This window comes from Microdochium trichocladiopsis, assembly GCF_020744255.1.
Source record: "Microdochium trichocladiopsis strain MPI-CAGE-CH-0230 chromosome Unknown B0I36scaffold_12, whole genome shotgun sequence".
In the NCBI taxonomy this organism is placed as follows: Eukaryota; Fungi; Ascomycota; class Sordariomycetes; order Xylariales; family Microdochiaceae; genus Microdochium; species Microdochium trichocladiopsis.
The window spans coordinates 1,532,549-1,553,284 of record NW_025763555.1 but is presented as its reverse complement, the minus strand read 5'-3'; the positions used below and the strand labels follow the sequence as shown (position 1 = coordinate 1,553,284).

Below are 20,736 nucleotides of genomic sequence, written 5' to 3'. Positions count from 1 at the left end.
GCTGAAAGTGCGGGGTAAGGAGGGGTTTCGATATGACGTTTACATGGCAAGGCAGACTCGTCACTCGCTTGTGACGCTGTATGGTGCATATACAACGTAGGAGCCCAGAGTCAGTGCGCCAGCCGCACATGCGGCTTCTCCTGATTGCAAATGTTTGGGCTTCCCCGCGTAAGGAGAGGCTGGCCATGATGCGAAGTTTTGGTCGTGCGCCACAGCATGATAGGGGTGTGTATGTGCATGTAGAATAGATAATCGCATTAAAATGTCCCACATAAACAGACGCGAAGAGGTCTTTGTTTCTCTGCGTTATGTCGACAGCGTCATACAGTCAGATTCGAAATCGGTGTCCGTGTAGGTCATGCACAAATAGTTCTACGCACAGGCACCCTGGCACACCACGTTAGTCAGTGGAGAAGTGGGCACCTCTGCAAAAAGGTGGGGTAGAGGACAGCCAATTCGTGCTCCATAGTCAGTAATGGCTAGATCAAGACTCTTCGCTTATTGCATGGATGAAGGCATCACATTATGAGAAAGGCAATTACTACACGGGCATGAAGAATTGCTACCCGGGCATGACTCTTACACGGGCATGACCTTTTGCAGCCTCTGATTGGTCCATCCCTTTTTGTTAGTGCATCTAGATTCTGCCAACGCTTCCCTTGTACCTCGGGATTAGCTCTCCACCACGACGATCGACGAGACATATGGAAGCTATTCGCTAGCTAGCTACTACACCAATTACCTCTTGTCGCATGCCAAGCCTACTGATAATGATTGTTCGTGAAAGATACCATATTTGTCAAGGTCCCAGGGCTCCAGGCGTGGTGTGTTAGGCCCCCTGCTGAGACCAACACTCAAACACACGCTGTATCAGGAATATCCAATAGCCTCATCTTCCAAGGCATCTGCATCACAAAGCAGGTCATTCCTTTGTGCTGAAATTGGTCCCCTCTTTCCTTCTTTCATAGTCAAATCAACTGCCCCTTTAACCATGCTCTCATCCGTGCGTGCGACACTCTTCCTGTCGCGATCAAGGCCGTCATTATGTCCCAGCCCGACTCTCGATCTAGCTCAGCAAGCAACCAACGACTATGAAGCTATCAATTACGTCCTCGAAAACGACAGCGGCAGAACCAATCTGAGAGTTCAAGACCACCTTCGTCTAATAGCACAGTGACGAGCATTGGCCCACACTATGGCGTGGGAGACGACGAGGCACTCTGTAATGCTTTCGCCTCGTACCCAGAGACCTTCACGACCGCTCCACGCCCCCATGGATCGCGTGGGCTGAACGAGCCACCATGGGAGCTGCGATTCGATCATGAGATTCACCTATCGAATGATTTCCCAACCCGAGGAAGACGGTCGCAACGAGTAAGAATGCCTATACCAGGCCCGGAAATCGACCAGCCACCTGCCTGCTCTCCACAACAATCAGCACAAGAACAATTCTCTCCAACAAGACCCCAGTTTCAGTCCGCCCTTAGGCTAGTGCGCGAGGTGATTGGGACAGATCGAAGACTTACCATCGAGCTCGTCCGGTCATACGAACGAGTCCGCCAATGGCGCGAGATATGGGGCTACTCGCCGCTCAGTTCAACTGCATTCGAATCATCTCCGCCATACTCGCCTCCCCGAGAAAGGCACTCTCCGCCTATCGCCTCGCCGCCCTCGCCCGACCACCCCTTGTCGCCTGTCCCTGACCCGATCCCGAACCCACCTATCCCAGGCGACCCAGCGCCGTCAGCCGAAGTCCTGTTCGAGTGGGTGAATACTTTCGCGAAGGCTAATGGCTTCGGTATTGTTCGACGAAATGCCTACTCATATAAGGGTCGGAAGATCCGGTACTCTTTCCAATGCGATCGATTCGGAGAACCACGCCCCTCAGAGAGTACCGGTATTCGGCAACGGAAGTCTCGAAAGTGTGGTTGTAAATGGATGGTCATTGCCGAAGCACTGGAGGAGGGTAGATGGCTTCTACGACACCACGATAATTCCGAGCATAGCCAGCATAACCACCGGGCCAGTATCAAACCATCCGCCCATCCCTCCCACAGACGACTCACTACACCTATCAGGGCAACAGTCGAATCGACAAGCCGTCGGGTCGGAATTCGGGCCCGTGACGTACGCGCGATCGTCCTGGAGCAGAATCCCGAGTCATCCTTTACACGAAAGGATATCTATAACGCCAGGTCTCGTATCAGCCGAGACAAGTTGAGCGGCCACACTCCTACTGCAGCACTGATCAAGCTGTTCGACGAGATGGAGATTCCCTATCTTGTTAAGTGGGCGGATGATGAGCCAAACCGCCTCGTCGGTCTTGTCTGGACCTTTCCGTACTGCCTCCAGACGTGGAAGCGGTTTCCTGAGGTCATCAGCTTCGACAACACATACAACACCAACCGCTTCAAGCTTCCATTATTCCAAGCAACAGGACAGACCTGCCTTGGTTCTGTCTACAATGCGGCGTTCGGTCTGATCGACAACGAGAGACGGGAGGGGTTCCAGTTCCTCTCTGAGAGCATTCGACAGATCTCAGAGCAGCACTCTATTCGCCAACCGGACGTTATCATTACTGACTTCGACAGTCAGATGAAGGCCGCCCTGAATGATCAGTTCACTGAGGCACAGCAGCAGCTGTGCATCCACCACATCAATTCTAACGTCTTGCTCAAGTCAAAGCAGAAGTGGGTCAAGGGCCAATGTAGCAGTAGTAGTCCCGACAGCAGCAACGGGGAGGACTACGCTCCACAGGCACAGGCTGAGCTCGGCCCGAAAGACGGACAGTTGGTCAACGCGCAGACAGCTGAAGTCGTCCCTCATAGCCATCGAGGGGTTCTCATGATGTGGAAGGTCGTCTTGTTTGCGGAGACAGAGGAGGCTCACGAGAAGGCGTGGGGAAGCCTCTGTAGGGAATTTGACGACCAGCGGGCCATCCTGCGGTATCTCCATGGAACCTACATGCCTGTCAGGGCGCAGTGGGCACGATGTTTCATTCGCAACTATCGCAACTTCGGCATACGCGTCACATCTGGGACAGAAGCAAGCAACAACAACATCAAGAGCTATCTCCTGAATGGTATGAGCAATCTCTATCGGCTTATCGAGGCTATGCAGGACATGATGAAGGACCAGGAGCGAGATTTCAACGACGCCTGCGCAGCGGACGAGGTACTTACCGCGCGAGAGTACATAGGGTCCAGCTCGGAGTATCTAGGCGAACCCCGGACAGCACTCTCTTCGAAGGGTCTCGGGCTTATCAACAAACAATATCGGCTAGCAAGGAAAGCAATGCCGACGGGGAAGAATCCGTTCCCTGACCCCATTGGCGATTGCAGTGAGGACTGCTCGGTTTCGACCGAGCTTGGAATCCCCTGCTGCCACACAATCTACTCAAAGCTGGTGAGTGGCACGCCTCTCACCAAATGGGAGGTCCATCCTCGGTGGCGCCTACGAGAGCCATCCTCGGTGGCGCCTACGAGAGCCATCCTCGGTGGCGCCTACGAGAGCCATCCTCTCGAGATCCATACCGACGAATCCTCGACCCTAAGATCGCCACTGCTCTCCGTGGCAGACCTAAGAACACCACACAGGCTGTTCCAGCGCGGCTAGCCATTGAGGCAAGCAGCCAGCCGAGTGGCCAACGAGCCAGCAATCCAGCAAGCCAAGCGACAGGGCGCAGACGAGGTCGACCACCAGGAAGTCACAACAAGTCAACGCTAGCTAGGCTTGCTCTGGAAGCGAGCCAACAGGCCAGCAGCCAGGCTAGTAGCCAGGCCAGTGCCTCATCCCAGCGCCAGACGCGCAGCCGGTCAGCTGTTCTTGGAGCTGGAAGAACTACAGGAGTACGTGCCAACGGACGGAAGACGCAATCTAGCATTCGCAGGCGAAGGAGTCAGTGGGAGCTGCTTGACAGCGACGAGGAGGTTCTTCCATCTATAGTAGTTAGAGGATAGAGATATAGATAGCTGCCCTCTAGGGCGTGCTGGAATTGGCCGTGTTCTGTATTGAAAACCAGACCTTGTTTTGATATACGCCTAAGACCTGTTCTAGAGGCCTGGTTGACCTGGTTGGTTCTGACTATACCGAAAGCACGGCCTTGTTAAGAGAGCTTGCTTCACCGCCTTTGCACTGATGTACCTGTGGGTCGAAGGAAAAAAATGAGCGAATCGGAGGCGATAGAAGTCATGCCCGTGTAAGAGTCATGCCCGGGTAGCAATTCTTCATGCCCGTGTAGTAATTGCCATGAGAAAAACACACGATGCTGCAACAAATAAGCGTCTTGCTACCAAACATTTCTACACTTATTCGTTCTCGTCGATCGGCCGAAGTTGAAAGCCATAGCTTGCACGGCGACCTTCTGCAATCTCTTAAGGGCCTATAGCCATATCAGTATTGACTTCGACCGGCCGTCTTTTGTGGCGATGACATGGCGCATTTGGCTTTCAGGTCCTCTATTGAGACTCTCTACTCAGCGGAAGGCGTGGTGGACAAGCAACGTGAACTCGTTTGGAGTGTTGGCAGGAAACGCGAGTTCGCAGTCCCCTGGCAGGATGGGCTGTACAGTCTACGGACTACACGTAGCGCTCGCAACGGCCACCTCTTCATCAATAACCTTTTAGTTCCGCAAGGGACAGAAAGCGGCTTTCGACAAAAGCGAAATGAAATTAGGACGCAAATTAGAACGCCGGATCTATAGATGTTTACGGGATGGAGTGCGGTCAGAGGAGCCTCCGACCATTTTATAGCCAAAACTGCACGTCAATAGACCACCGTCGAGCCTCGCGCCATCGTCAATTAACCATGTGTCTTCGATGGAAGCCATGCTCAGCTGCTTCAGGTTAGTGAGCATGGGACTGCGGGAGCTCCTAAGTACTGGAACACAGGCTGGATGACTCATCTGTATGTGGATCCAATGTCTCATGTGGCTACCCTGTAGAGGCACCATGGCTCTATGCCTGGCGACTTCGATGGAATGGCCACGTAGACACTGTCCTGCGTCACAGTTCACATCATCGCAACCGATCACGATGCCATCCGACGCCTATCCAGACCCGTGGCAGAACGGCTACGAATGGCCAGTCCACGAGCTCGATGACTACGAAAGCCCGCAAATCCCGGCCGCAAGACCTGCGGATGATGGTCAAGGAATTGCCGAGACTCCGTCAATCGAAAGCCAGACCTCGGTGACCAGCAAACTACCCCTGATTCGACTGGAGGACTGGGTCGAGGAGAAATCCTATGATGAGGATCCGCCTACTTGTATACATTACTCGATCGAATAGAAATTGATAGTAGATGGCAGAGTCGTCCCTGGCTCCAAGGATAGCGAGCAAAACCTTGTCCTCGCGCCAGGTGACTACTGGGAGAAGACCCTACGAAGCAAACTCGATAAATTGTTGAAGAAGCAGCTAGCCTCGAATCGATCGTATCGACCAGACGACACCACCGTCGTAGTCCATGTGCAGGATCGATCGGAGAGAGACTTCGTGAAAAGATTCGACGAACTGGACATCGAATGCTCGATTCTAGAGCAGCAACTTCTCCTCTGGAGCAATCTGTTTTGTGCTGGACAACGATTGAGGATCGAGATCACCTTCAACTACATCCAAACAAGTGGAGGCGCTGGTGTGACATCCAAGCGAGGGACCAAACGAGGCTTCGCGTCTACTTCAGAACGAATGCTCGCACAACGTGACATGTACATTGCTGCCGAGGAAGGCTCCAGTGGGCAGCCATCAATTTGCCAACAGGTGTACGCGACATTTCGCTGCCCAGGTCCACCCTGCCACGTCGGGCCATACTGCTGGCAGGATAGGGACACCAAGAAGCGATACCGCTCAAAAACACACCATTTCAAAGCACACACGTAGGTCTGCGTTCTGCTCTTCGGCCATTCGACGAATCACTTTTTTAGTCCAGCCTTCCGCCCGCAAGGCACGGCCAATGCTTAACGTTGTTACCAGTATCTCGAATTCGTCCCAGAGGAACACCACCATCTCGTCTTGGTACATCCTAGCTTTTTCAAGCAATCGATCGAACAACGCACTAAGCATGGCCGGGGTGATACTCTTCGGCCGACCAGCAACGTTCGCAGGGGCTTTCGTGGTGCCAAAGTGTCGTAGATGGGATCGTGTACGTCGGACATTGCGCTCACTGCATCGGACAGTCCTAGCTATCTCATTGTTAGCATATTTTCCACTTACAATCATATACTCAAGTTGCTCGTGGACAGCTTATGCGAGGTTCGGCGCCATAGCTATTTGAGGTTTTAGATCGGTCACGGCAATGCGGGACATTCAGAGTTGGGGCACGCACTCTGTCTTCTAGCTCAACCTCGGACAAGCCAGGGTGGACGTTAGCGCCACCAGCGTATCCACTACATCTGGCAGAGGGGTGTGTCGAAGAGAGAAGGGACTGTACATGTTCATGCAATCATGTCAGAATGGCTAGAAAGATGGCTGCCTGGATGTACAGTACCGTAACTGCCTTGTGAGGCTGACGCCTTACACTCCACAAACTAGGTTAAACGATGGAGCTCATTTGGAAGCCATGGCATCATCACAGAGCTCACACCATGTTCCCTTTCCGGAAGCTTACGGGAGGCTCGTGGCTCGTTTGTGTCGGGCTGCAGGCAGCCCCGTTGCGGGGAAAGGCTAGGGTAACGCCGTCTTAGTCCCGGCGCGTGGGTGGTTTGCGGTCCGCCGGTCTCCAGTTAGCCTCCACGACGAAGTTCTCATGTGTAATGGTTCGGTGGATTTGAGAGGGTCTTGAAGAGTTCTCAAAGCGGCTCAGTGGGCATCAGGAACAAATGAGGCTACCTCAGCAAAGCTTGAGTGCGCCACCCATGGATTGCGATGTTGGCATTCTCCTTGGCGGTCTTGTCGTTTTTCCCAAGAGCGAAGGCGAGGGAGAAGAAAATACCTGGGAATACTGGATATATATTTGGACCCAAACTCCCGTGGGAGAAAGCTCGTCAAGGATGAGAGGCTGGTGATGGCTGGACAAAGCTATGCAGGCTATCTACTTCAGCGCCCTCAAAATGGTTCGACATGCCGTCCGAGTTGGACCTCGACCTATCTACGTCCGCATGTGACTCCTGGCGAAGGACCTCGCGAGTCACCATGATCACGTCGCCATCCTTGGTCGACTTGCGCGGGAAGATCTCGTCCTGCGACTCGTTCTGTGCTACCGCGTGCCGAAGCGCTTCGACATGGCTCGACGTGCCGTATGCCCGCGAGTGGATGCGATTGGCATTCTTCGAGGCCGTGCCCTTGTTAGTATAGGCAATGCTTCCGCGGCTCTGCAGGCGATAGGAAGCTCCCTGTTGTCTTGAGTTGCCATAGTATCGATTCGAGCTGTCCCCAGTGGAAAGCCCCAGGGCCGTGTTGAGTCCCGGGATCTTCCTGGCGACTTGTCGAAGTGGCGGTATGCAGGAGCAAATTATCAGAGCACATAATTCGGCTTCACACCAGATCAGTGGTTCGGCGAGCAGATCTATCTCGGACGGTCCCAGGTCAGCGAAAAGTCAATCGTGTACGAGCATTGCAATCATTTCTGGTATCATGCTTACATGTAATGTTCTTCCAATCAATGCTTGTGACCGCATGAATGCGGATGACCGAGATCGATGTCACACTATGCAAGGTAGATGGTCAGCATTTTGTGCGCGCGATGGGTCAAAGTTTTATCCGTTTGGCTTACAGCAGACCGAGTGACATCATGGCAATGAGACCGATCCTCTTTGCCACTGGCATCTGTAGCTTCCACATGACTGGAATTGGCTGGATGAAAAGCGAAAGATCCGTGAACAGGTTGAACACAAACTAATCAAACAAGACTATTAACTCCAGAAATGCCACAGTTTTATGTATGAGCTGCTTGGGTCATCAGACACTTACATCAGTCCACCAAAGCACCCACAAGTTAAGGCAGGTGCCTTCCATGAGCGGATCCCAGGATTTCTCGACCGGGCTACACGCGAACGTGACCACCATTATCTCTTCTATGGCTTGACAGGCCAAAAAGGCACATAACGTGTAGTTGAGGATTCTGGAGTTGCTCAGTTGGTCAGCGTTCGCTGCGGCAATCAAGGGAGTGGGGGACCAGAACTCACCTGTACTTCGGGTTTGGAAGCAATCTTAAATACAGCACGGCAAAGCTTGCTTTGGCGGCGCAGATACCAGCAGTGTAAAGGGCTGAGGACGCGGTTTGAAGCTACTCTCCCGTTGAGTCTTCCATCTAAGCTGAACAGAGGTCTGTGTGCCTACCTTCAAAAATAACACGAGGTCGGGATAGGCGACTTCTTCTATGGGATACCCAAGACCATGGCGGGCGGCTATATGCCGGCGTAATTAGTGACAGATCGGCATACCTCCAAGTACGGAAATCGTTATCTGCAGACAGGATGTTGGTGCTGCGTACCTTCCATCACAACTGCGATCATAGCTATCGAGCATATCTTTGAAAGTCGGCGAGAGTCAGTGATCTGTCTACTGCCGCTCGCTCAAAGACGCGGTCGAGATACGTAAAGTATAGGGCATACCCAGCTGAACAGGATCAAAGCTAAGGGTTATAAATGCGAATATCAGTATTTGTAAAGGTGCACCACAAGAAGGCATAGGACATACCATCGTCAATACCAATGGAGCGAATGATGAAAAATCGGGCCCAAATCCGCATGGCCATGAAGAAGCCAGTCAGAAGGAGAAAGATGACGCCCGAAGTAAAAACGTGCCCAGCTAAATTGACCATAGTAGCGATCTGCAAAGTTGCAAGATAGATGTCTTTGGCTGATTCGATAATGTGTTTTGTTACATGATATCTTAGTATGGAAGGGTTGTAGTGCGCTCTTTTAAATCGAGGAGGGGTTGAGGTTGTGTTATATCACAAGCTGAGGTGGTACCATGCTCCGGGCAATATTGACTTTCATGGCAAGGTTGGGAAATTACAGCTGAGCGAGCTAGGAAGCTTCCCCGGATTCCAGCGGTATCTGTGGAGGTGTGAAAGTGTGAAAGGTGGCAACAGCCGTGGCGCAACAGCTCCCCGACGCCCACCAGTATTACCCAAATGTAGTAAACACCTACCTATAGGTATCCAGATATCCTCCAGCATGGCGTATTTCGAGTTGTGCAGACAAGAAGTGTGTTGCGGGACCAGTGCAGGGTCTACCTGACGGAATAGTCGATGTACGCGCCTTCGGCCAGAGCGTTCTGCAGGGTCTGCCTGTGCCGCCTTTGTGGCTTGGTGGCTCTGCAGATATATTGGACAGGCTTCGTGAGTGCCTCAAGGACCAAGGTGATTAGTCGTGGACCAAGGTGATTAGTCGTGGAGCTGTCTTGGCGGCGAGTGATGGAGGGGGCCGAACTCTGGGTCTGAAGACGTCGAGCTGGTCACTGAATATGACAAAGGGCCACTCAGAAGCGAGCACCCTGGGATACCTAATACCTTAAGGTACGCTAGCGTACCTGATGCTGGCAGGCTATCCTGGGGAAGTTGGGTCGAAGCCGGGTCGAAGCTGTCACAGCTGCGGGTTCCGCGCCGTTGAGTGGCGTGCTATGGAGGGGGCCGAGGCTTCGAGCTTGACGAGCTTGACGAGCCATGGATGCTGGGGCAAGGGGGCTGTTGGCGCTAGCTGCGGGCGTGGTGGGCGTGCGTGGTGGGCGACTAGGACAACTCGAGCGACGTCCGCCAGGGTGCGCGTGCGCGACTGCTCAAGTGCGCCTGCCATGGATGGTGCGCCCCACTTCCCCAGCCTGGTCGTGGACGAGGACCTGGCTCCCGGGTCGTGCCTGCCAGCCCCTGACCCCGGCCGCTGCCCCTGCCCCTGCATCCTCACCCGCTGAAGCTTCAGCCCTTCTCGCCCTTCGCCTGACCACGCGCATCATTGGACCCTCCCCTCCTCATCTACTGCGACGCACTCTCTCGGCCCGCACAGGCCGCCGAGCACCCCGAGAGCATCAACCCGGACCATGAGCCATGAGCCATGAGCCATGCTGCTAGTCTTGGTTTCAAACCTCTTCGTCATCCATCGTCGGCAACCGGCACCGAGCACGTCGAGGTCTGGCCCCTGATCACATGTTGGCACTGCTGCCAGCCACAAACGACACACAAAACCACACAAGACCACCCAAAAGACAAACGCCCTCGAAAACCCTGCCTCCCGCCGTGTCACCAAACTGTGCCGCGCCAGATCTCGTCGACCACTATCTCAGGAGAGCCTTCCCAGCCCCTTTCAATCCTCAGCCGCAGAGAGTAGATCATCTCATAAACCGCAACCAGATCAGCACATCCGTGCAGATCTTCTCTTGCTCTCTCAGCCGTGGCGGTCGGGGCCCGCGAACATTCTCTGGTGCAATGTGCTCCAGGGCCCTGTTCTTGGGCGCCAACGGCTTCCCCTGAGACAACGTGCTGATTCCTCGTAAGTGCCTTGTGGCACTAAACCTTCGCGGCACACGACCCGCGAGGCCGGCGCAGGCATCCCAACCCGAAAGCCAGCAGCACGACTCCTTTAAGCTTGGTTTCATTCGCCACAGCCACCCGCACGCGTTGTGTGTCGCCAACATTTGAGCTCCTAGCAGCCACGGCAGGATTACAATATTCTTCTCTCTTGGTTCAGAAGTCCTCGTTGGCCCCATTGATCAATCTTGCTTCCAAGTCCGGCTGGTCGCGGCGGAGCATGGTCTTGTGCCAAGCCGAACTCTGACGGCACGGCTATGCTCACCAACTTATGCTGGTGACTGCCCAGCTCCTAGCAGCGAGTTTCTTTGTACCCCGGGATCCCGAAGGGGCCGCCGGCCCATTCCGGCATGACTCAAGTTTAGCTACATTTCCCCGCACAACAGACTCGCTCATTTCACCGACGGTGCCATCGACCAGAGCTGGGGAAGTGAGGGGTGTGGGAGTCGTACGTGGGCGTGGGGATAGAACAGCTGTTCGAGGCCCGCCCCGAAAGCGAGACTGAAGCGCACGAAAAAAGACTGTATGGGCGCCATGGTAATGGTGAACCGGTAAATGCGGCCGTTCCCTCTTGCTCTGCAGTATCTGAGATACAAATACACGCTTGGCCCAGACATTTCCTCTTCAGGCCACGGCCGATCTGTTACACAAGACTTTTGTTATCTCGCAACTTTCTTTTTACCCCCGATCTCGCACCGATCCTGCCACTCCCGGACCGCCAGACCAAGTGCCAGATAAAGGCCAAGCTTCGGGAGCATTGTACGGGGCACTTTACAAAACACGGCGACGCTGCTGCCAACGCTAAAACACCGGATCTCTGGATCACTACAATTCCACTTTTAAATTCGTCCCTCGAGGCATCAATTGGCAGAGCGTAAGCCCGGCACAGGCGCAATGGCCGACTTTCCCGTCCCCCAGCACTCGACGAGTGCCGATCGGGACGCTGCCCAGCGGCTGCACAACCCCATCCACGCCGAACGCCATGTTCGCGTCATCACAGTAGGCGCCGGTGCCTCTGGCCTGCTCATGGCCTACAAGCTGCAGAAGCACTTCAACAACTACAGCCTCGTCTGCTACGAGAAGAACCCAGCAGTATCAGGCACGTGGTACGAGAACAAATACCCAGGGTGAGCCCGTCCCATCTGTCAAACCCAATACCGAAATGAGAACCGTAATTAACCACTCTTCACTTCTCAGATGCGCCTGCGACGTCCCTTCACACAACTACACATGGTCATTTGAGCCGAAGACCGACTGGAAGGCAACCTACCCGCCCGCTCAGCAGATCTTTGAGTACTTCAACGACTTTGCCACAACGTACAACCTATTCCGATACATCAAGCTGCAGCACCAGGTCGTCGGCGCGTACTGGAACAACGACAAGGGCGGGTACGACGTGCAGGTCAAAGACCTGGCGTCGGGCAAGATCGTCAACGACCACTGCGACATCCTCGTCAATGCCGGTGGTATCCTCAACAACTGGAAGTGGCCCGCCATCCCCGGCCTCGACCAGTACAAGGGCACACTGCTGCACACGGCCAACTGGGACGACAACGTCGACCTGACTGGCAAGCACGTCGGTCTGATCGGCAACGGCTCTTCGGGCATCCAGGTCCTCCCTGCGATCCGAGAAAAGGTCAAGAAGGTGACCACTTTTATCCGCGAACCCACATGGGTCTCTCCTGTACCAGGTCTCGAGCAGAAGATCTTCACCGACCAGGAAAAGTCCGAGTTTGCCAATGTTCCCGGCAAGCTGACCGACTACCGTAAAGGTATCGAGTCTGGCTTGAACGGGCAGTTCGGCCTCTTCTTGCAGAACAACAAGATCAACCTCGAGACGCGCGAGTACATGATCAACGCGATGAAGGAGAAGATCAACGACCCTTACCTCGAGTCCAAGATCATCCCCGAGTGGTCTCTAGGCTGCCGCCGCCTGACCCCAGGAGTGAACTACCTCGAGTCCCTGACCAAGGACAACGTGCAGGTCGTGTACGGCGAGATCAACAGCATCACCGAGCGCGGCCCGCTCTGCGACGACGGCAACGAGTACCCCGTCGATATCCTGATCTGTGCTACCGGCTTCGACACCACATTCAAGCCGCGCTTCCCCGTCGTCTCAGACAAGGGCGAGAACCTGCAGGATGTCTGGTCCCAGGCTGACCCGACGTCCTACTTTGGTCTGGCCGCCGCCGACTTCCCCAACTACCTCATCTTCCTGGGCCCCAACTGCCCGATCGGCAACGGCCCCGTACTGTGCGCGATCGAGGCCCAGGCCGACTGGATGTGCAAGTGGATCGACAAGTACCAGACGACCAACATCAAGACGTTCGCGGCCAAGCCCGAGGCCGTGGCCGACTTTGTCGCCTTCAAGGACCAGTTCATGACCAAGACGGTGTGGGTGCAGAACTGCCGCTCGTGGTACAAGGGCCGGCCCGACGGGCCGATCCTGGCGCTCTGGCCGGGCTCCGCGCTGCACTACCTCGAGTGCATCAAGGACCTGCGCCTCGACGACTTCAACGTCACCTACGCCGGCAACCGGTTCGCCTGGCTCGGCAACGGGTACTCGCAGACTGAGCTCGACGAGACGGCCGACTGGGCCTACTACATCCGGGACCAGGACGACGACGAGCCCCTCAGCACCGCCGGCCGGAGGAAGAAGCTGACAAAGTCGGGCACCGTGTTTGACCGGGCCGCGGTCAACTTCTCGGGTGCCAAGGACGTGGAGATGAGGGGTGTTGTGGAAGAGCAGCCCACTGCCCGTTTGTAGATGGGACGGTCTGAAGCGCGCGATATTGCATGTAACCAGCGAAACGTCGTTATTGGTATTTGAAAGGATGTGGTTTGATACGCGGGACTTGGTGTATATATTCTCGAGCATCAGCAACGAGCTGCTATCGAATCACAGCTATGAATTCCTCTTCCATTGGAGGTGTGGTCAACTATTCTGCGGGTGGGGCCGGTTCGGGCTGGTCGCGGCCTTGAGCGCCGCCGTGTGCAGGCCTTGGTGGTGGTGAACCACGCCGTCGGCGCTGAATGTCGTCATATAGAGCTCGAGTTCGTAGACGAGCTCGCAAGTATCTTTCCACAATGTCTTAGCAGCCTGCGGGAGCGCGCACGTAGCTCGAAGTTATGTGATCAGGCTCTGTGGGGCCGCGGGTACTGCCATCCACACAAAGCTCCGGGCAGTTCCCATCCTCAATGGTAGAGAACGCACCGTGTTTCTCAAGAAGCTCGCGAGCAGACTCATCAGAGAAATCAGAGAAATGGACGGCATGATCTAACGGCGTCCTGCCACAGATATTCATCGGGTTCACGTCTGCCCCATGCTCCAGCAAACACCTGGTGATACTGAGCCAGCCGAGTAGCGCTGCCCAATGAAGGGGTGTGTTCCCGTCCGAGGTAACGGCGGTATTAATGTGTGTTCGGCTGAAACTGAGAAGCTCGCGAAGACCGTCAGTGTGACAGTGAATCGCTGCGTACGTGAGGAGCTCGGGTTGACTGGTGTTATATATGCCGTGCGTCCTGAGGACTGGCAGCAGACGCTCTTTTAGTTTCGCGATGCGCTCAAATGGCAGACTTCGCGCCACCAGTTCGACACCGAGATCGCAGCTAGAAGCAAGCTCTTTTGGGCCTGTGTTATACCATTTCACCATGTCTAGCTTTGCGCCCTTCGACAGGAGGAGGTTCACGATGGACTCATGCCCTAGCACCGCAGCGTGAAAGACAAGAGTGCATCCGCAACGAAGAGCCTCGTCAATTAGAAGTTGATAATAATCCAACAGCATCTCGAATATTGTAATATTGTCACGCTCAAGCGCCATGGCCAATATATTTTTAGCGTTTACTCGCGATGACATAGCTGCAGCAGCCTGCGTGTGTTGTTCCTCAAGTAAGAGTCGGCTGACCATTTTTTCACAGGCGTACAACGCCGCGTGAGTAAGGGGCGTGCCGTATTCTGGATGCTGAATTGCTAGGCTGGCTCCTTTGCGCACTAAGGCTTCAACGAGGAGCACTTCTCCGTGGCGAATCGCCCACCACAGCGATGGTTGCCCAGGGTCGGTTGATGATTTGGGACGTTGCGGTTCGACCTCTTGCACGAGGCTTGGAGGTGGGCGAAGGAACCCCCAGAGTCCTGGCGACTCGCTCTTGTTGATGATCTTCGCCATCGCTCCGGCGGCCGTACCGTGTACGAAAATGTTAAGATACATCGATTCCTCATGATGGTGCTTTAGCAAATATGCCAGCATTGTGTCCGAGTATGGGTCCTGATCGCGACGATGACGATGCTTGAGTATTGACATTATGACACTGCACGAATTTGTGGAGTGCTGTACGGCGGCGAACAAAAGTGCGTCCCTAATAGCTTCCCAGCTACCCGTCTGTAGAAAGGCTTGCAGCATTGCAGGCCCGTTGTCGGGGTAACTGTTAACAGCAGTAGCGATGACTTCTTTCGACATTCCCAGCTCGGTACCCCATCTACTGAAAAGAGAGAACAACATCTCCCAAGGCTGGCTTGACCGCAATAGTCTTTGAAAGATCTTGGCCTCGTGGGTGGACATAGACTGCTGGTCGCGTTCAGCAAGCAGCCTTGTAATGGCGTAACGTTGAGTCTCGTTCTGGAGGATACTGGCGGCCAACTGTTCGGAAAGCTCGAACTGCCCCTCCCTGGTCTTGCTGAGGACCTCCATGATTGCTGCACCTTGTTGTCGATTCTGCACGGCACCCAACACTACCCGTTCCGGCAGTCAATCCTGAGGACCTCGTTCTAATAATGACTGGATCATTGCTGCTCCATGGACTTCGTTTCGTGCGGCATCCTCCATCATTGTGGTGGTGAAGTCAAAATACTGATGCCTTTCGCGAAGCATGAACATTACGCCCTGCATCGCACGTACGTCTGTTGATCTGAGAAGTAGACTGAATGTCCTCGAGTGCAATGTTGCCAAGTTGTCCAGAAACGACTTGATAGTATCAGATGGAGTTAGAGGCAAGCATTGCACGTCACAGCCGCAGATATATGCGGTTGTATTTCGCACAACCTCGGATTCGTGTATTGTATAATCGGTTACGAGCTGTTTGGTATTGGAGGGCCCACAGAGGCCGAGGAGCGCGTAGATCTTGTCTCGCTCGATGCTTGACATGGCATGGTGAAAGTTCCTCAAGATGGGGTATAGTTGTTGGTTTTCCTTGTTGGCTAGCCACGTGCTAGAACGCAGAGGCGAGGGCATCGCTTCCATGATTTGCCTCCGATGTCCTCCGACGTGGACCTTGAGCAGCTCCGGCGCGGCGACGAATAGATTCTGGGCGTGACTTGCATCCAGGCTCCTCGCTCTTAGCCGAGACCAACGGCACGCGGAACGTGGAGCACCAGGAGAGCTGCCTTCAACTCCCGGCGAAACGTGACATCTACAACCTACGCGACTCAGGCTTCCCACTCGAGAAAGTCAAACCGCCGACGCCTGGCCCACTCTCGATAATCGGGTATTGCTGCTTCTACTGGGTCAATCATTTAGAAGAGCACATTACGAATCAGGATGAAGGCAGGAATGTACGCGGCGGTGGAATAGCAGATAGCTTCTTGCGCAATAAGGCTCTCTACTGGATTGAGGCGCTGAGTCTACTACGTGGCATCTCAGACAGCATCGTTGCATTGAAGGGTCTCAAACAGTGTATTCAGGTATTTTCATATATGCCCATTTGCACGTCAAGACTTCTGAATCGAGCAGGATCGTCAGGGTGCTTCAGGTCTTCAGGCGATAGTCGTTGACGTGTACCGTCTGCTACGAAGCTTCCGGCCGGCGATCGAGAGCCGACCACTGCAATGTTACGCCTCGGCACTCGGTTTCAGTCCTGCTAAAAGTTTAGTACGAAAGCTCTTCCGCGGCGAGGCCCCAGAGTGGGTGAAGTGCAAACCGGAACTGTCAGAGCGGTGGAACGCATGCGAGGCGACACTGGAGGGCCATACCGGACCGATCCGGTCGGTAGCCTTCTCCCCAGATGGCTGGCGCGTTGTCTCGGCATCGGAGGATAAGACAGTCAAGCTGTGGGATGCGACTACGGGCATGTGCGAGGCGACACTCAAGGGCCATACTGACTGGGTCCTGTCGGCAGCCTTCTCCCCAGACGGCCGGCGCGTTGTCTCGGCATCGGACGACAGTACAGTTAAGCTTTGGGATGCGACTACGGGGTTGCGCGAGGCGACATACGAAGTTGATGCCAATAGTCCTGTCTCATTTGACGAGACTGAAAAGCATGTTTATGCTGGTATTCGAGTGTTCCGTGTTGGAAATGCCATGCAATACATCCTGGATCTATATCAAAATATGTCGATCACAGCCGGCCGCCAACGCCTTAGTATCAGTTCGGATGGCGCATGGATTTTGAGGGATTCGCAGCCGGTCCTCTGGCTTCATCCAGAGCCCCGATCGGAAGTTGTCGGGTGGGCCATAGTGGATGCAGAGACGAAATTGGTTATTGGATGCCCGATTGGCCGCGTTTTTATCCTAGATTTCACATCTTTCTAGAGTCACGTAGGATATAATTGGCGCCTTTGACTCTGTCCCCATTTGCCTGAAATAGAGTTGGGCTTTAGTTTTCCTCCGATATATCGTACCTAGATATCCGAGCATATACAGTATAACCATCTTGTTTATCCCCTCATAATATTCTTGCCATACAATCAACATGGAGTAGACTTCACTCAGTAGTGGGCTTAATTCACAGTGCACGTCTCATCTCATGCGACATCAGTATTGTGAACCGACTTGAACCAATGGGATTTTGTCTTTACGATTGATTTTCTGTACGAATCAAATTGCGAGTAAGGAACCACAAAAAAGCCGTGGACGCGCTGCTGGTAGCTGGGAAACCCTTCGTGAGGCAACAGCTTCGTGCGAGAAAGCCGTATCAGGTTAAACAATAATAACGTCCCGCTGTGCCCAAGCCAAAATGACAAGAAAGTCACTCAAGGTGAAAACATCTCATAAGATCCGGTCAGATTTGACTTCGACTGCAGATCAATAATTCATTCGGTCCAAAGAAGCTTTGGGAGTGCTTCTAAGGAATGCTCTCCAGGCATTGTCCTATTTATGCAATAAGTGAATCCAACGTGCAGCCCGAAATGGCTGCCTTGACTGCCCCACCTGCATGCAGCTTTATTTATAGCTCCATGCACTTGGCATCGCCAAGACAAGGCGAACCGTGCGCAGAGAGTCTTGCGTTCAGCGGAGGTGGACACCGATTTCGAATTCGACTGTACTCTGCCGTCATCCTGCGATGGGCAATGCGAAGATTGTCCGACAATCCGCCATGGTCACCACTGCAGATACAGTACAGTAGTGCGACGAACAAACAACCTTTCGTTAGTGCCAACCGCTGCACGTGATGGTGCAATCCACTTTTGGAGCTACTGGCTGTGGGACTGTCAGTACAGTGTGTTTTACAGTGCAAAGTCGGTGCTGGTCCGTGCGGAGTTGTTCTATGATGCTAGAAACGCGGACACAGTTCGCGGTCACTACTGTAGCAGCCGGAAGTAGCCTTATATAATCAAGAGGAACTTCTCCAGAATAGGAGCAGCAGTTACGCTTACTATGTCCTTAAAGGCTTATCTACATAAGAATGGCCGCGGCCAGCTACATACTCCACTGGTTAAGTCAAGGCAAAAGTGTGCGGGTGTTACCTACAATTATCAATGCAAAAGACTAGGACTCGTACTGAGCAAGCAATCCCTGCGTCCAGTCGGCCTTTGTCTCCCAATATGATCGACTTCGAGATCCGTGCCTTAGGCGGCATGACCACTGCATTCGACACAAAGCCTGAGGAGCTGCGGAACCTAAAAAGCCCTGTCCCGATTGGAGATAGAATTATTGAACTGAATGTCGAAAATGCGCGCCTAAGGCGTGAAATAGACTACTACAAGACCTTAACCAACGAGGTCCTCCACCCACTTTTAGCCCACGTCCGTTTTCATACACAAGGACTGCTCTCAGCGATCCAAAGACTTGATGCGAAAATCGAAGAGGCCAATGCGCGATTGTGAGAAGAGTCGACGGGCTAAGTGGAAAAGGCGCGACTTAATCTGGTACTATGTTCTATAAGTGCTGTCTATCCAAGTTCGGCATTCCCTGCTCTTTATATATAGACGTGATATTAGTCTTGGGCCCAACTGGGAAGCCCGCGACGGTTGGGCGAAACTCGCGAAGGAGAAATGAGCCCGAAGTAATAGTACAACTATCCGTCCGTCTCACTCGATAGGCAAAACCCTATTAAGTAGTAGCTAGCGCCCTCTCGCCTATAATATATGGTCAAGTAGCGTAGCTCAATGAAAGCAGGTGCCATGGTTACAGGATCGTACCACGAGAGATAGAGAGAATAAGACATCTGCTCCGTGGACTATAAGACACATCTGCTGGCGCGGTCGAAGCTATATCCCCACGATACCGTCATGGTTTTGCGAGCGCTAGTCCTTACATGCTTCTTCGGAAAAGGCTCCCATCAATTGTAATTCCAAGTTTGTGACTTGAATGCTCCAGAAATGGCGCCTGGGTAACTCGTGAATGACTCCAGGCCATAGTCCCCTCCACTAGCTGCTTACTCAAGTGGAATTAATGTTGAGTCGACCTGTCCAACCACGAGCGATCTCTCCTTTATTCTCTGTTTCTTGCGATCGTCTGATTGCTAAAACCAAGATTTTCCTGTGCATATTTGAGAAGCAGACTTACTGGCTCAAGGTTTGCTAGACGAGGGCCGCGTTATACTATGTAAGCTTTCTTCTGGACATTATCCATACTCCGAACTTACCAATCGTTCAAGGACATTCCCTCGCCCCACGGTACACCAGTCGACGATTAATGAACAGGCAGGATACTGGAAAGCACTGTGTGAGCAAGCTACAGCCCAGCTCGAACTATGTCAATCGCAAAATCGTGACCTTAAGGACTTGGTAAAGAGCGCCGCAGAAAGCTTTGATGAGCAAGTGATGCGCAACGATATCCTACAAATGCAGCTAGACCAACATAAAGAAACTATGGCCGAAATGGTCAGAGAAGCTTCGGACAAAGACTACGTTATAGCAGCACAGGAATTCCTCCTCGGCGCTGCGAATGATGAGGTGAACAACTTGGGCAGATCCATCACGGAAAAAAATGGGCTGCTGGCTGCGTTCCAAGCACTGGACCAGCAGGATCAAACAGACCAAGGCCAGCCCCAGACAAAGAAGAGAAAGATAATGCGATAAAGTCTGAAAGAAAGTACTTGTTACGCTAATTATTGCAGGCAATATGGCGGGAGAGGACGACAGCTATAATGGAACTCTTACATAGTCCGCATGAACGAAAGTCATGAGGAAGGAGTGAGATCATTATTTATATGTCTTACTAATAAATTTTCTGATCCATCTCTCGCGCGTATATCTGTGTATATATCTGTGTTCATGTGCGAACCATTACGAGCCACGATTATTCCGTAAACAATTCGAGCATAACCGCGTGGCCTTGAAAAAGGGATTGATTCACGGTGTAGATACTCCAGCTCCCCTCTTTACTACACTAGCTCAGATTCTCGAACTCCGATTTGCCTAGAACTGTAGGAACTAATAGTTTCTCTACCTCCCTGATAAATTGATTCGGGTATGTACGTCCCCTGGATTTTAGGCTGTTAGTCATATGTTCTCCACTATGAACAGGCTCCCGCTATTGTAGGCGGCCGCCCGAGGATACCGGTAACACTTAGGCCATCGATTGTCTTCAATCACGCGGTCGCATACTACTTTATTTACAACTTTGCAATGTTTTTACGATCGTCATACGCTAGTGTTCTTTCGAGCCACGACGTAACGACGAGGATTATGTCAACCCTGGGAGACAACTACCCACGCGGCCCATCAAGCAACCCACCACGTAAAGGTGCATGCTGCTGCAGAAGGGAGAGGAAAAAGTGCATAGCAATTATGACCAGGCTGTGAACGAGTTGCGGAAGTATAAGAGAGTGACAGCGAGTCTGGTGGTCTGCGTCATGCTTGTTGAGAAACAATTCAGAGCGAAACGGGTAAATTACACATTCCCAAGAGTATCAAGGCATCAGAGAGAAGTGGTAGGAACCCCAACAACAATGGTATTGATAGTTACTAAGTATGGGTAGCTAGCATCATGGCTCCCGGCGAAGAGACCTTCGGTATCCCGAAACCCGCGGACGGGTCTTCCACAGCCAGTGGGACTCACTCGAGCAAAACGGCGGAGGAGCACAGCAACCCCATTAGCATACACTGAGAAGACCGAG

General features: G+C 53.2%; 3 protein-coding genes across 3 annotated transcripts; 2 read left to right on the top strand and 1 right to left on the bottom strand.

The window, feature by feature from the left end:
• Positions 1-11,355: 11,355 nt before the first annotated feature.
• On the top strand, positions 11,356-13,511 carry B0I36DRAFT_389036 (uncharacterized protein; the record flags this gene model as incomplete). Its single annotated transcript, XM_046161289.1, has 2 exons — positions 11,356-11,588; positions 11,659-13,511. 2 exons carry the CDS (start codon positions 11,356-11,358, stop codon positions 13,226-13,228), a joined length of 1,803 nt encoding a protein of 600 aa, XP_046006097.1. The 3' UTR covers positions 13,229-13,511.
• A 1,695-nt stretch (positions 13,512-15,206) lies between these two features.
• Positions 15,207-15,698, bottom strand: B0I36DRAFT_355259 (uncharacterized protein; the record flags this gene model as incomplete). Its single annotated transcript, XM_046157423.1, has 1 exon — positions 15,207-15,698. The coding sequence occupies one exon, from the start codon at positions 15,696-15,698 to the stop codon at positions 15,207-15,209; it is 492 nt and encodes a 163-aa protein (XP_046006096.1).
• A 2,519-nt stretch (positions 15,699-18,217) lies between these two features.
• Positions 18,218-19,696, top strand: B0I36DRAFT_355258 (uncharacterized protein; the record flags this gene model as incomplete). The annotated part of the gene is made up of 2 exons (XM_046157422.1): positions 18,218-18,495; positions 19,273-19,696. 2 exons carry the CDS (start codon positions 18,218-18,220, stop codon positions 19,694-19,696), a joined length of 702 nt encoding a protein of 233 aa, XP_046006095.1.
• Between the last annotated feature and the right edge of the window lie 1,040 nt (positions 19,697-20,736).